Source organism: Mirounga angustirostris, unplaced genomic scaffold, assembly GCF_029215605.1.
Source record: "Mirounga angustirostris isolate CCGP_5_RB_7025 unplaced genomic scaffold, mMirAng1.0.hap1 SCAF_4, whole genome shotgun sequence".
Lineage (NCBI taxonomy): Eukaryota > Metazoa > Chordata > Mammalia > Carnivora > Phocidae > Mirounga > Mirounga angustirostris.
Genome location: NW_026991712.1, coordinates 127,953,209 through 127,966,877, shown reverse-complemented (window position 1 = coordinate 127,966,877; position 13,669 = coordinate 127,953,209). Strand labels below are relative to the sequence as shown.

General features: G+C 36.6%; 1 protein-coding gene across 1 annotated transcript in view; it reads left to right on the top strand.

The window, feature by feature from the left end:
- The window catches only part of MSH4 (mutS homolog 4), a 93,997-nt gene that overhangs the window by 62,156 nt on the left and 18,172 nt on the right, over positions 1–13,669 (top strand). The window contains exons 12-15 of the mRNA XM_064588969.1: positions 2,274–2,410; positions 3,394–3,497; positions 4,856–4,980; positions 6,850–7,050. Of these exons, the coding sequence (XP_064445039.1) occupies positions 2,274–2,410; positions 3,394–3,497; positions 4,856–4,980; positions 6,850–7,050 (567 nt within the window). The remainder of the gene's footprint in view (positions 1–2,273; positions 2,411–3,393; positions 3,498–4,855; positions 4,981–6,849; positions 7,051–13,669) is intronic.

Sequence of the window (13,669 nt, the reverse complement as noted above, 5' to 3'; positions counted from 1 at the left end):
TATTTTTCTATTTTTTGTTTTAAATTAAAACTTTTTATTTATTTATTAAAAGATTTTATTTATTTATTTGACAGAGAGAGACACAGTGAGAGAGGGAACACAAACAGGGGGAGAGGGAGAGGAGAAGCAGGCTTCCCACTGAGCAGGGAGCCCGATGTGGGGCTCGATCCTAGGACCCTGGGATCAAGGCCTGAGCCGAAGGCAGACGCTTAATGACTGAGCCACCCAGGTGCCCCCAAATTAAACCTTTTTAGAACATGTGCTTTTCTGCTGGTGATAACTAGCCATACATATTTTTAATTAAATTTTTGTTACCAAAAGAGATAAGGTTAACACATACTGTCATTTAAAATAGATTAAATATCAAAAACTAATGATGTAATAATGTATGGTAATTAACATAATAAAAATATATTAAAATATGATTTTAAAAATAAGTATCTCTAAATGTTATAATGTGTCTATTTTTTTCTCCCAACTTAAATATAGAGTTTCTTCAAACTTAGAGTTACCTGAAGATTCGGAGATGTTTGTTTACCTTTATATAATATTGTATATAAATTAGATGAAAAATGCAGGTATCAGTACTAAGTGATTTCAGAGGAAGAAATATGTTTGTCTAGAGGAGGTAGCATTTGAGCAAGTACAGTAATTGATTTAACAAATTTATGGAGTTTCTTGTAAATATAGACACTGTTTTGGGTAATATATATATGTGAACAAGACAAAGTCCCTGTCCTCATGGAGCTTATGTTATAGTAGGGAAGACAGACAAAAAAGAAATGCGTGTGTGTGTGTTTATAGGTATAGAGAGGTAGATAGATGTATATATCGATCACATAGATCATATAATATCACATGGGTATAAGATATATGATGAAAAATATAGCAGGTTATAGGGGTCAGAGAGTGACTGGGTGTGGAAGCATAGAGGATGGGGATGTTTTTAGTAGATAGAATAGCCTAGAAAGGAATTCCACATACTGGCAGTGGTACAAACTGAAGCACAAAGGCTAAGGAAACCTCAGTGGGTGAGGAAGGAAATTGGTTAGGGTAGAATAGGGCATTCCCTGACAGAACTTGTAAGAGGTAAGATTGGAAATGTAGACTAGGGACCAGAATTTAGTCTTTGAAGGCTGGGAGTTTGGATTTTTTTTCCCTAAGAGAATGCAGAGGCACTGAGATATTTTTCTGTGTGGAGTGAAATTGATCAAGAACATTGGTTGAATGAATTTGAGTAGAGCAATGGAGACAAGGAAACCATTTTAAACTATTAAAAGTTAAAGCATTTGAGTGATAGCAATGTATATGAGAAGAGAGAAAGCAAAGGTTGAAGGAAGAAATGATGAGTTAATAATAGAGTAGTTATGGCCATGGTAAAGGGAAACGTAGCTATTGGTGCTAATTGAAATTTCTAGTCTGAGAGTGGTGGTATCACTGAGAAGCAGGAAAATTGTTGGGAGGAACTATTTTGAGGAATAAAGATGTTAATTTTCACAAGTAATGTTCAAAGCATTAATGATCATCAGGTTAAAAATAAAAATTTAGAACTCTGTGGTAAGTTTGAAGTTGATAGGAAAATTTGAATTTTTTAGGTATTTGTTGTATGCCCATTTTCTTTTTGGAATATTTTGTTTTGCAAAATATATGTCTTGTAGAGAGAATTTCTTATTCTGAACTAATGATTATAATAATTTTTATGATTTCAAAAAAGTTGAATGAATAACAAAGGAAAACTAATATTCTAATAGAGCATAAAATAGTCTTAATTTAGTTTAATTTTTACAGTTTTTTTAACTTTCAAACTACCTATCAAAGTGACTATCCTTGTACTACCAATTTTTTTTTTTTAAAGATTTTATTTATCTATTTGACAGAGATAGACACAGCAAGAGAGGGAACACAAGCAGGGGGAGTGGGAGAAGGAGAAGCAGGCTTCCTGCGGAGCAGGGAACCTAATCTGATGCAGGGCTTGATTCCAGCGGGGATTGATTCCAGCAGGGCTTGATCCCAGGACCCTGGGATCATGACCTGAGCCCAAGGCAGAAGCTTAAAGACTGAGCCACCCAGATGCCCCTACCAGTTCTTTTCTTAAAAGGATACTTGACCATCATATGTGTTAGACATTAAAAATCTTTACAGTTTAAAAGAGTAGAAAGACCTTCCTATTTATATATAAAATAACAACAACAAAACTGTGATTTTTTTTTTTAAACAGAAAGAGTAATTTTCTCATTAAAATTATTTTTGTTTTTCTTATTTCTGGTCGCTAGGAATGATATCGCAGCTCGCAGAAAAATACAGTCTTCCTTTAAGGACAAGTTTTAGCTCTGCTCGAGGATTTTTCATCCAGATGACTACTGATTGTACAGCCTTACCCAATAATCAACTTCCTTCAGAATTTATTAAGGTTCATTTTAGAGTTCTGGTTCAGAAATTATTATTTCTGAATTACATTTTACATTTTTTCAGACATTCCTTGAATTTTACATGCCAAATTTCTGAATGTTCTGTATATTGCTTTCCTACTCCTGTCAACCTACCTAACAGTTATAATAATCTAAGAGTGAGGTAGAATTTTGGAGAAACGCCAAACAGTGCATCCCATTGTTCTGGAAGCTTGGTATGTGTAAAAAAAAAAAAAAAGGAAATGAAAAAAAAAAGTCCAAAAGGTATTTTTGATCCAAGGAATTTGGAAAATACTGTACCATCTCCTGTTTTAGGTAGTTCTCTATGTACATTTGCCTATTAAAGGTTTAAAAATCCTGAAATAAAGAAATCTGTTAACTTTTTAAAATCCAATGTTGCCAAACCTTGGACCAGGGAAATGTTTTTTCCTAAATACATATTAACATCTCCATGATATACCAGTTTGGGAAAGTCTAACCCAATCTAATTTTGCTTTCTCTGCTTTCAGTGGGTAGCTTTCAACAACAACAAAAAAACACATTTAACTTTTAGGGTTTTTAAATACACACTGTAATCCGAGGTGATGGGGGATGGAAAAAGAAAAGAATCGGTTGAGACACAGTAATGGGATTAGAAATTGAGTGAGGTTCAGATATGGGACAAGGGCTAAGATGGGTCAGAAATTACTGATATCTGTCATGCATATTACTGGGTAATAAGATGTACTGTCTGACATTTCTACAGAGCTATTTTAAGACCTGTTCAAAATAGTTGTGCCAGAATACTGTAGGTTAACTTTAAGTGCTTTAATTTTAGAAGTGATCTTTTCTTTTTTGCAGACATTATTTGAGACTTTATTTGTGATGCTTTATCTCCAAAATTAATTAACCTAAATATCTATGCTGTTTAAAATCTTTATGTTTGATTTTATAGGAGTATACACCCATCTTGACATTTTGTTAATTTTGTTTAATTTCCTAACAGATATCTAAAGTGAAAAGTTCGTACACCTTTACATCAGCAGACTTAATTAAAATGAATGAAAGATGTCAAGAATCTTTGAGAGAAATCTATCACATGACTTATATGTAAGCACGTTTGAAATTTTGAATATTAAATTGGTTCAATTTGAAGCATTATAATAAATTTCATTAACTGGCTTTTTGTCTGATTGCAGAAAATTATAAAATTATGAATGTTAGCAAAGAAAGAACATTTCATGGAAGAACAATGAAAACTTTTAAAGTCTGTCATTGTGATTGGAATTGCTCAGCCTCACAGAAGATTCAGGGCAAATCTAATTACAAAAACAAAAACAGAAACAAAAACAAAAAAACATCATTATACCTGATACTTCTGTAGTATGCATTCCACCATGATGTAGAATTTGGCACATCTTGGGCTTCATTCAGTTTATTCTTTTCTTATGGTATGTAAGCCCTCAACTTCTCATGGCATATATTTATTGTAATGATATGCTCATATATCATTATGTGTGTATGTGATATGTGTATGTCATATCACATATATATATATATGAGCATATCATTACAATAATGCAAGTCTTTTGCTGGTCATGAAACAGTAGTAGTACAGCTGGAAATAAGAAATAGATCATTCACGGGCGGGGTGAGGGGGGCCCGGCAAAAAAAAAAAAAATCATTCATAATCGATGAGCTAAGATGATAAAGACAAATGTTGGACTTTCAAAACAATTTCAGGGCATAGACCACAGAGATTATGAGATATAATAGGTTTGGGGAACATATTTCTCCTCATAAGGGAAAAAACCAAGACCTTGAGCTAGGATCAAGAGTCAGGTGCTTAACCAGCTGAGCCACCCAGGCACCCCTTAAGATTTTATTTTTAAGTAATCTCTATACCCAATGTGGGGCATGAACTCACAACCCAGAGACCAAGAGTCACATGTTCTACCAACTGAGCCAGCCAGGTGCTCCAAGGAAAACCTTTTTTATTATGTCACAGTGTAATACCTCTGCTATGTAAAAAGCTTCAATAATTATGTTGTTAAGGTGTGTGTGTGAAAGAAAGAACATACTAACTTTTGTGTTGAATTTAACATTTGCAAAAAACACAAAATTATTAGCAGATGGGATCTATTGAAGCATAGTGAGGTCTTGTTTGACCTATAAAAATAATTTTATTAATGAAAATTAATTTTATTAGTATTTAATAACAACAATCATTTCAAAAACATGGTGTTAACATACCAGAAGATGCGTTCTTGCTACAAGTTCCTTGAACTCAAAGAACTTCAATTTCCTAATCTTTAAAATGAGGCAAAAGAACAATAGACTTTACCTGTAGAATACAACTGAACTGTGAATGTTATTTTACCTTAGGCAATGAATTTGATATTATTTTACAATTATATTGTATGTCCCTCTTTAAAAGCATTACCTGACTTCCAAACATGTGCTTTCAGGATAGTGTGCAAACTGCTTAGTGAGATTTATGAACATATTCATTGCTTATATAAACTATCTGACACTGTCTCAATGCTGGATATGCTCCTGTCATTTGCTCATGCCTGCACTCTTTCTGACTATGGTAAGTTACTTTCTTTGGAATAAATATGTTGCATACTGAAATTTGTCTTCCATCCAAGCAATTTTATATAACAATTATGAATGTTTTATATTTTTTTACCTGAAATATGGTCTCTTGCCTATGGTCTTAGACTAAGACTTAAAATAGAAAAAGTAAAATTACTCTTAAAATTTGTTTTAAAAGTCAGAAAATTGTTTACTGAGAAATTGACAAATGAGAAAGAAAATACTGCAAGAAACTTTAAAGATTCCCCAAATAGGAAAGACTGAAAAGCTTCCTCCTTGGTGGAAAAGACAATGATCCAAATTGATAGAGTTCAAATCTGAAGACTCATTCGAAACAGTGTGACAGAAGCAGATGAGAGAAATGAAATCTCCAAAGTGAACATTTTCTAAACTAGCTCCTTAGGTATAAACACTTCAAAATCAGGGATTATATCATATATTTTTGTATCACAAGTCTTTTGTAACCCAAGGTCTTGAATATAAATATTAAGTAATTTTCTAATATTAAGTGAAGTGAATACTTCAGATTAATCCCTTGAAATTTCTTATCTAACTTATCAGTAATAACCACACTCTCATACACAAATTTATGGAACTAGTATGTGATAATTAAGTTTGAATAATTGTGGACTTAATATCATTAATAACATTGAAATTTCTAGTTAAAATCACTAGAATTTCCCAAATACTATGTAAATTTATTTTTTTGATGCGAAATAAGTATTTTACGAAGATTTTTTTTCTTATTTTTATATTTCTTATGGAAACGTTAACTCTTTCAATTGGTATTTTATAAGCCAAAAGTTTTCAATCTTTTAGATCTCCTCTGGGGTCAAAACCATACCTTAGGGATCAACTATTTTAATAGTTTTCTTAGCTATTAAGATATTTGATGTTGCTCCATTTTAATTTGAGAGAGATCATCCTGAAACTCCAAACCTATAAATAATGACTTTTGGTGTTAAAAATACTTTGAAAGTAGTTTAAAAATTATTTTCTAACCAACCTCTCTTTTATAATGAATGCTTTTGAATGCGTTTACTCTGGAGGCATGTAGGAGTTTAGTGTTTACTTGTCCCATGCCCTGTCTTCCTCCCTTTACCTTGGAAGGTATTCATAGAGACCTGATCATTATTTGTTTCTATAAATTAACAATATATTTTGTGTCTGTTTTGTCTATCATCTGGGTATTCTTTTTAGACAAAATTTCTGTAAGTTCCTGGACATAAAATTGTATTTGGTTCTACTTTATATACATATGTCACTTGAAAAGCTAAGTATGCCAAATTTAAAATAAAGCTTAAGGTGGGAATTAAGTAGATGTACAATTTGTAGTACTGGTAATTAATTGTTATTTTAAAAGTATTATCGGGGTGCCTGGGTGGCTCAGTTGTTAAGCGTCCAACTCTTGATTTTGGCTCAGACCATAATCTTAGGGTCATGAGATTGAGCCCCATGTTGGGCTCCACAGTCAGTGGGGAGTCTGCTTGAGATTCTCTCTCTCTCCCTCTCCCCCTCCCCCCACCTCACACTCTTTTTCTTTATCTCAAAAAAAAAAAGTATTCAATGGCTAGTTGACTCTTTTTAATCTGTATAAATCTGAAAATGTTACAAACTGTTTTGGAGCTCAGGACAATGACAAAGAATTAAATCCTAGGGTTCCCTGGAAGTGAATAAAAGTTGTGATGGTGATTAGAATGCATCAGTTACAATCTAGAGGGATTTTGGTAGGGATTTAAGATAAAATAATACCTTAATACTTTGTCCCAAATTGACCCTAGTAAAATCACACATACATACCACACAGACCATTAAACATAAATATATTAATCTTACAAAACCTTTCTTTCTTTCTTTTTTTTAGTTCGGCCAGAATTTACTGATACTTTAGCAATCAAACAGGGATGGCATCCCATTCTTGAAAAAATATCTGTGGAAAAACCTATTGCCAACAATACCTATATTACAGAAGGAAGTAATTTTTTGATCATAACTGGACCTAATATGAGTGGGAAATCCACGTATTTAAAACAGATTGCTCTTTGTCAGATTATGGCCCAGATTGGTAAGTTATGGCTTTATTTCATACATAATGATTCTTCTGCCCCCATTTAAAATGTTTTGTGCCTAATATTTTAGATCCAGGTGCCTAATTAACCCCAAAAGAATTTGGAGTATGTTTTCTTACCTAAAAATATAATAGTGTCTATTATGTAGACCATAACTTTTACTATTTGGTATTGATTAAGCTCCATCCAATTTGGATTGCATTGTACTAAAAATTTTGTACGATGTAACAGAAAACTACCTTACTATAACTATTAATGTTGTATCAATTATTACTAAACTGAATCATATTATTTCTGATTCAAAAACAAACTTTGTTGTGAGAAAAAGTAAAGTAAGTAGGATAAGCTGCTGCCTTTAGTAACTCATGTAAGATTTTTCCCAAATTATAACATTGGGGAAAGAAACATCTTTTACTTAATTTAAGAGTTACCAGTAACTCGGACACAGCACTTGATACAGTAACACATTATGTGTGCATACATACACATATAAATGGCCGTCATTGGCTCAACAATGTCATGTATTTCTCGGTGTAGAGGCACAACTTAGCTCTGAAAACTAGGTTTCCTTGAGGACTCTATGAATCAGAAATGAGATGATTTGTCCTAATACAGTGGTTCTCAACCAGGGATGATTTTGGTCCCTCCGCCAATGCACTCCTGGCCCCCAAATTTGACAATATCTGGAGACATTTTTGGTTGTCACAACTGAAGGGAGTGTAGAGTCCAGAGATGTTGCTGAACATCCTACAATGCACAAGACATTCTTCCCTCCCCCTGACACATGTAAGAAAGATTATCCAGCCCAAGACGTTAGTGTGGTGGTTGAGAAACCCTGGCCTAATGTAATAAATTGTAAGGGGAATACAGCAATAATAATATTGATGATACAATACAGATTTATCCTTACTACTGGGAAAGAAAATCAGAGGTGAATAGTGAAGAGTAAATATTTTATTGGGTTTATAGTTGTATTGGAATGAAAAGGACTATCTTAGCTAATTTCCCTCCTTTTATAAAGTGATTCATATGTGATAATAATCTTATTTCTATTTGAATAGCTATGAGGAGCTCTGTCCTTTAAAAAAAACAGGCTATGCAATTGGACATCTGTAATTGTTAGAGCATTCATTATACTGACTTGAAATCTGATTTTCTATAACTTCTACTCATTAGTCCTAATTTTTATCTTATATTAATCTCTTTTGATGATAGCCCCTCAAATATTAGAAGAAAATTATTCTACTTTTTATCACTTACTTTAAACCTCTAAAATACCTAAAAGTATATACAGTATCTCATATAATTTGATCATAAAGGAAACAGTCAAATTTGAAAGGCATGGAAATTAAGAACATAGGCTAGACCTAGCTTGTCTAGTTACTAGCTCTGTGATCTAAGGCAAATCACTTAACTTCCTTGGTTTTCTTATCTGTAAATGAAAATTCTAATAGTACCTAATTCTAAGAATTGTTGTAAAGATTAAGTGAGAATAATGTATGTAAAATACTATGGATGTAGGGAAAGGTATGAGAAAGAAAGAGACTTTCCAGGCAGAGGTAAGAACATATTCTAAAGCAAAAAAAACAAAAAAACAAAAACCAGTATGATGTGCCCAAGGAAGGACAAGAAGTCCAGATTCCTTTGTAGAGCAAACAGTAGCTGTGAGGAGTGTAGGATATAAAGCCAGAGACTGGGCAAGAGCCAGATCATGAACGGTCTTATGTACTTCACTGAAGAGATTAAACTTCATCCAGAAATCTGTAGGGAGCTATTGAAATTTAAGTAAGAGAATCTCATGATGTGTGATGTGAAAGGATTTGCTTTTCACATAGATCATTCTGGCTGATGTATTGTCAGAGGAGAGCCAGACCAGAAGCAAGTATCAGTGGGGAGCTTCTGTAGTAATTTTTAGACTTAAGGATGTTGGAGAGCCCTTGTGGTGGAGGTAAATACAAATGGGCTAAGGAGAAAGTATGAACATATACCATGTATGCTATATCCTCTCCTTGGTACTTTCACATTTATTTTCCCATTTAATCCTTTCAGAAATCCTGTGAGAAAGTTGTATTTAAGAGATCTGCTTTTGAGGTGCAATCATTATAATTACTATTGTTTTTTTTTTTTTAATTTTATTGTTATGTTAGTCACCATACAATACATCATTAGTTTTTGATGTAGTGTTCCACGATCTATTGTTTTCGTATAACACCCAGTGCTCCATGCAGTATGTGCCCTCCTTAATACCCATCACCGGGCTAACCAGTCCCCCCCACCCTAAAACCCTGTTTGTTTCTCAGGTCCATAGTCTCTCATGGTTCATCTCTCCCTCTAATTCCCCCCGCCCATTTTTCCCTTCCTTCTCTTAATGTCCTCCATGTTATTCCTTATGTTCCACAAATAAGTGAAACCATATGATAATTGACTTTCTCTGCTTGACTTCTTTCACTTAGCATAATCTCCTCCAGTTCAATCCATGTTGATGTGAAAGTTGGGTATTCATCCTTTCTGATGGCTGAGTAATATTCCATTATATATATGGACAACATCTTCTTTATTCATTCATCTGTTGAAGGGCATCTCGGCTCTTTCCACTGTTTGGCTATTGCGGACATTGCTGCTGTGAACATTGGGGTGCATATGGCCCTTCTTTTCACTACATGTGTCTTTGGGGTAAATGCCCAGTAGTGCAATTGCTGGGTCATAGGGTAGCTCTATTTTTAAATTTTTGAGGAACCTCCACACTGTTGTCCAAAGTGGCTGTACCAACTTGCATTCCCACCAACAGTGTAAGAGGGTTCCCCTTTCTCCACAACCTCTCCAACATTTGTTGTTTCTTTCCCTGTCCATTTTTGCCATTCTAACTGGTGTAAGGTGGTATCTCAGTGTGCTTTTGATTTGGATTTCCCTGATGGCTAATGATGATGAACATTTTTTCATGTGTCTGTTAGCCATTTGTATGTCTTCTTCAGAGAAGTGTCTGTTCATCTCTTCTGCCCACTTTTTGACTTGATTATTTGTTTTTTGGGTGTTGAGTTTGAGAAGTTCTTTATAGATTTTGGATACCAGCCCTTTATCTGTAGTGTCATTTGCAAATATCTTCTCCCATTCTGTAGGTTGCCTCTTTGTTTTGTTGACTGTTTCCTTTGCTGTGCAGAAGCTTTTTATCTTGATGAAGTCCCAAAAGTTCATTTTTGCTTTTGTTTCACTAGCTTTTGGAGATGTATCTTGAAAGAAGTAGCTGTGGCCGATGTCAAAGAGGTTACTGCCTATGTTCTCCTCTAGGATTTTGGTGGATTCCTGTCTCACATTGAGGTCTTTCATCCACTTTGAGTTTATCTTTGTGAACGGTGTTAGAGAATGGTCGAGTTTCATTCTTCTGCATGTGGCTGTCCAATTTTCCCAGCACCATTTATTGAAGAGACTGTCTTTTTTCCATTGCATGTTTTTTCCTGCTTTGTCGAAGATTATTTGACCATAGAGTTGAGGGTACATATCTGGGTTCTCTATTCTGTTCCATTGGTCTCTATGTCTGTTTTTGTGCCAGTACTATGCTGTCTTGGTGATCACTGCTTTGTAATATAGCTTGAGATCAGGCAACGTGAGGCCCCCAGCTTTGTTTTTCTTTTTCAACATCTCCTTGGCGATTCAGGGTCTTTTCTGATTCCATACAAATTTTAGGATTGTTTGTTCCAGCACTTTGAAAAATGTCATTGGAATTTTGATCGGGATGGTATTGAAGGTATAGACTGCTCTGGGTAGCATAGACATTTTAACAATGTTTATTCTTCCGATCCATGAGCATGGAATATTTTTCCATCTTTTTGTGTCTTCTTCAATTTCTTTCATGAGTGTTTTGTAGTTCCTAGAGTATAGATCCTTTACCTCTTTGGTTAGGTTTATTCCGAGGTATCTTATGGTTTTCGGTGCTATTGTAAATGCAATCGTTTCTCTAATTTCTCTTTCTACAGTTGCATTGTTAGTGTATAAGAAAGCAATTGATTTCTGTGCATTGATTTTGTATCCTGCCACATTACTGAATTGCTGGATGAGTTCTAGTAACTTGGGGGTGGAGTCTTTTGGGTTTTCCACATAAAGTATCATGTCATCTGCGAAAAGAGAGAGTTTGACTTCTTCTTTGCCAATTTGAATACCTTTTATTTCTTTTTGTTGTCTGATTGCTGTTGTTAGGACTTCTAGTACTATGTTGAACAACAGTGGTGAGAGTGGGCACCCTTGGCGTGTTCCTGATCTTAAGGGAAAGGCTCTGAGCTTTTCCCCATTGAGGATGATATTCGCTGTGGGTTTTTCATAGATGGATTTTATGAACTTGAGGAATGTTCCCTCTATCCCTATACTCTGGAGAGTTTTAATCAGGAAAGGATGTTGTATTTTGTCAAATGCTTTTTCTGCATCAATTGAGAGGACCATATGGTTCTTCTCCCTCCTCTTATTAATGTGTTCTATCACACTGATTGATTTGCAAATGTTGAACCACCCTTGCATCCCAGGGATAAATCCCAATTGGTTGTGGTGGATGATCCTTTTAATGTATTGTTGGGTCCTATTAGCTAGGATTTTGTTGAGGATTTTGGAATCCATATTCATCAGGGATATCGGTCTGAAATTCTCCTTTTTGATGGGGTCTTTGCCTGGTTTGGGGATTAAGGCAAATGCTGGCCTCATAGAATAAGTCTGGAAGCTTTCCTTCTGTTTCTATTTTTTGAAACAGCTTCAGGAGAATAGGTATAATTTCTTCTTTGAATGTTTGGTAGAATTCCCCAGGGAATCCATCAGGCCCTGGACTCTTGTGTTTTGGGAGGTTTTTGATCACTGCTTCAATCTCGTTACTGGTTATTGGCCTATTCAGGTTGTCAATTTCTTCCTGTTTCAGTCTTGGCAGCTTATAGGTTTCCAGGAAGGCCTCCATTTCATCCAGATTGCTCAGTTTATTGGCATATGGTTGTTGATAATAATTTCTAATAATTGTTTCTATTTCCTTGGTGGTAGTCGTGATCTCCAGGTCTTTCATCCACTTTGAGTTTATCTTTGTGAACGGTGTTAGAGAATGGTCGAGTAAGGAATCTCTTCCCCCTAACTGCCCTTAAGATGGTTTCCTTGGTTCTAAGATTTGCAAGTTTTACTATTACATGCCGGGGTGTTGGCCTGTTTTCCTTGATTTCAGGAGGGGTCCTCTCTGCCTCTAGGACTCGAATGTTTGTTTCATTTCCCAGATTAGGGAAGTTCTCAGCTACGATTTGCTCAAATACATCTTCTAGCCCTCTCTCTCTCTCTACTCCCTCCAGGATTCCATTGGAATGCCTCATGGTGTCACTTATTTCCCTGATTCTATTTTCATGGATTGTGAGTTGTTTTTCCCTGGCTTCAATCTCGTTACTGGTTATTGGCCTATTCAGGTTGTCATTGATTTCCCTGGCCTCCTCTTTTCCCTTTTTATCTATTATACTGTCTTCCAGATCGCTTATTCTCTCTTCTGTCTCAGTTACCCTAGCTGTTAGATTATCTAGATTGGATTGGATCTCATTGATAGCATTTTTAAGTTCTGCCAGTTCACCTTTTATTTCTGCCCTTAGAGACTCTATGTTGCCATTAATTGATTTCTCCATTCTAGCCATTGTCTTCACAATTGCTAGCCTGAATTCCATCTCCGACATCTTGGTTATATCTGCATCCATTTGTAAATCTGCAGCATAAGTCATAATCTCTGAGTCTTTTCTGTTTTGGGGGCTCCTCCTCCTAGTCATTCTGTTGATGGGTGTTTGAGGGAATGTATAGAGTCGAAATTATTGACCAGAACCCAAGCAAGATGCAGCTGTTTTCTTGGGACCTTAGGGTTGCTGGCCTCTTGTTTTCCAAGCCTGTCTTCCGGGGCCTGCCGCGCTGTTATTCAGGCAACCCTGTTTGGGCAGAGTTGCCCTGCGCCCCTGTGGCGGGGGATGGGCTCAGTGGGAATCAGTCTTTGGGGCTTTTGTTCTCTGGCACCTTTCCCTGGTGGCTTTCCATGTCTCTTCCGCGGGTCAGAGCAGAAGAGACCGTTTCCAACCCTCTGCCTCAGAGCAGAGAGACCGCAGTCTGTTCTTCAGTGAGCTCTCCAGGCCACACTGTCTCCGTTTCTGTCTGTGCTGCTATAAACTGCAGCGTCCTGGGTTTTGTGCCCCTCCGCAGCGCTCCCAGTCCTGCCTCCAGGTCGGGGTACGTCTCTGCCCTTTGTGCTTCTAAAACCGCTAGCCGCTCCCAATTCGCGACCTGCACGCGACTCCACTGCTTAGGGTCCTGTCCTGGGGACTGCATTTCGCGTGTGCGCGACTCCGCTGCTTGGGGTTTCCACCCCAGAGGTTGCAGTTCACCAGCGGGACCCTGGTGTACCGGGTTTCTGTCTCGGAGGTTGCAGTTCTCGTGCGCGCTACCCTCGCTCTGGGTTTCAGTCTGGGCGACTGCAGTTCGTGTGCGCGCGACCCCGCCGGTCTCCTCCTCCACCCCGGGGGCTGCCCTAAAGTCCTTCCCAACACTACCGGTCTGTCTGTGCCTATCCGCAATGCGCGAGGCTGTCACTCACCGGCGGTGTAGGTTCCCCACGTCCAGGCACCCTCCCGC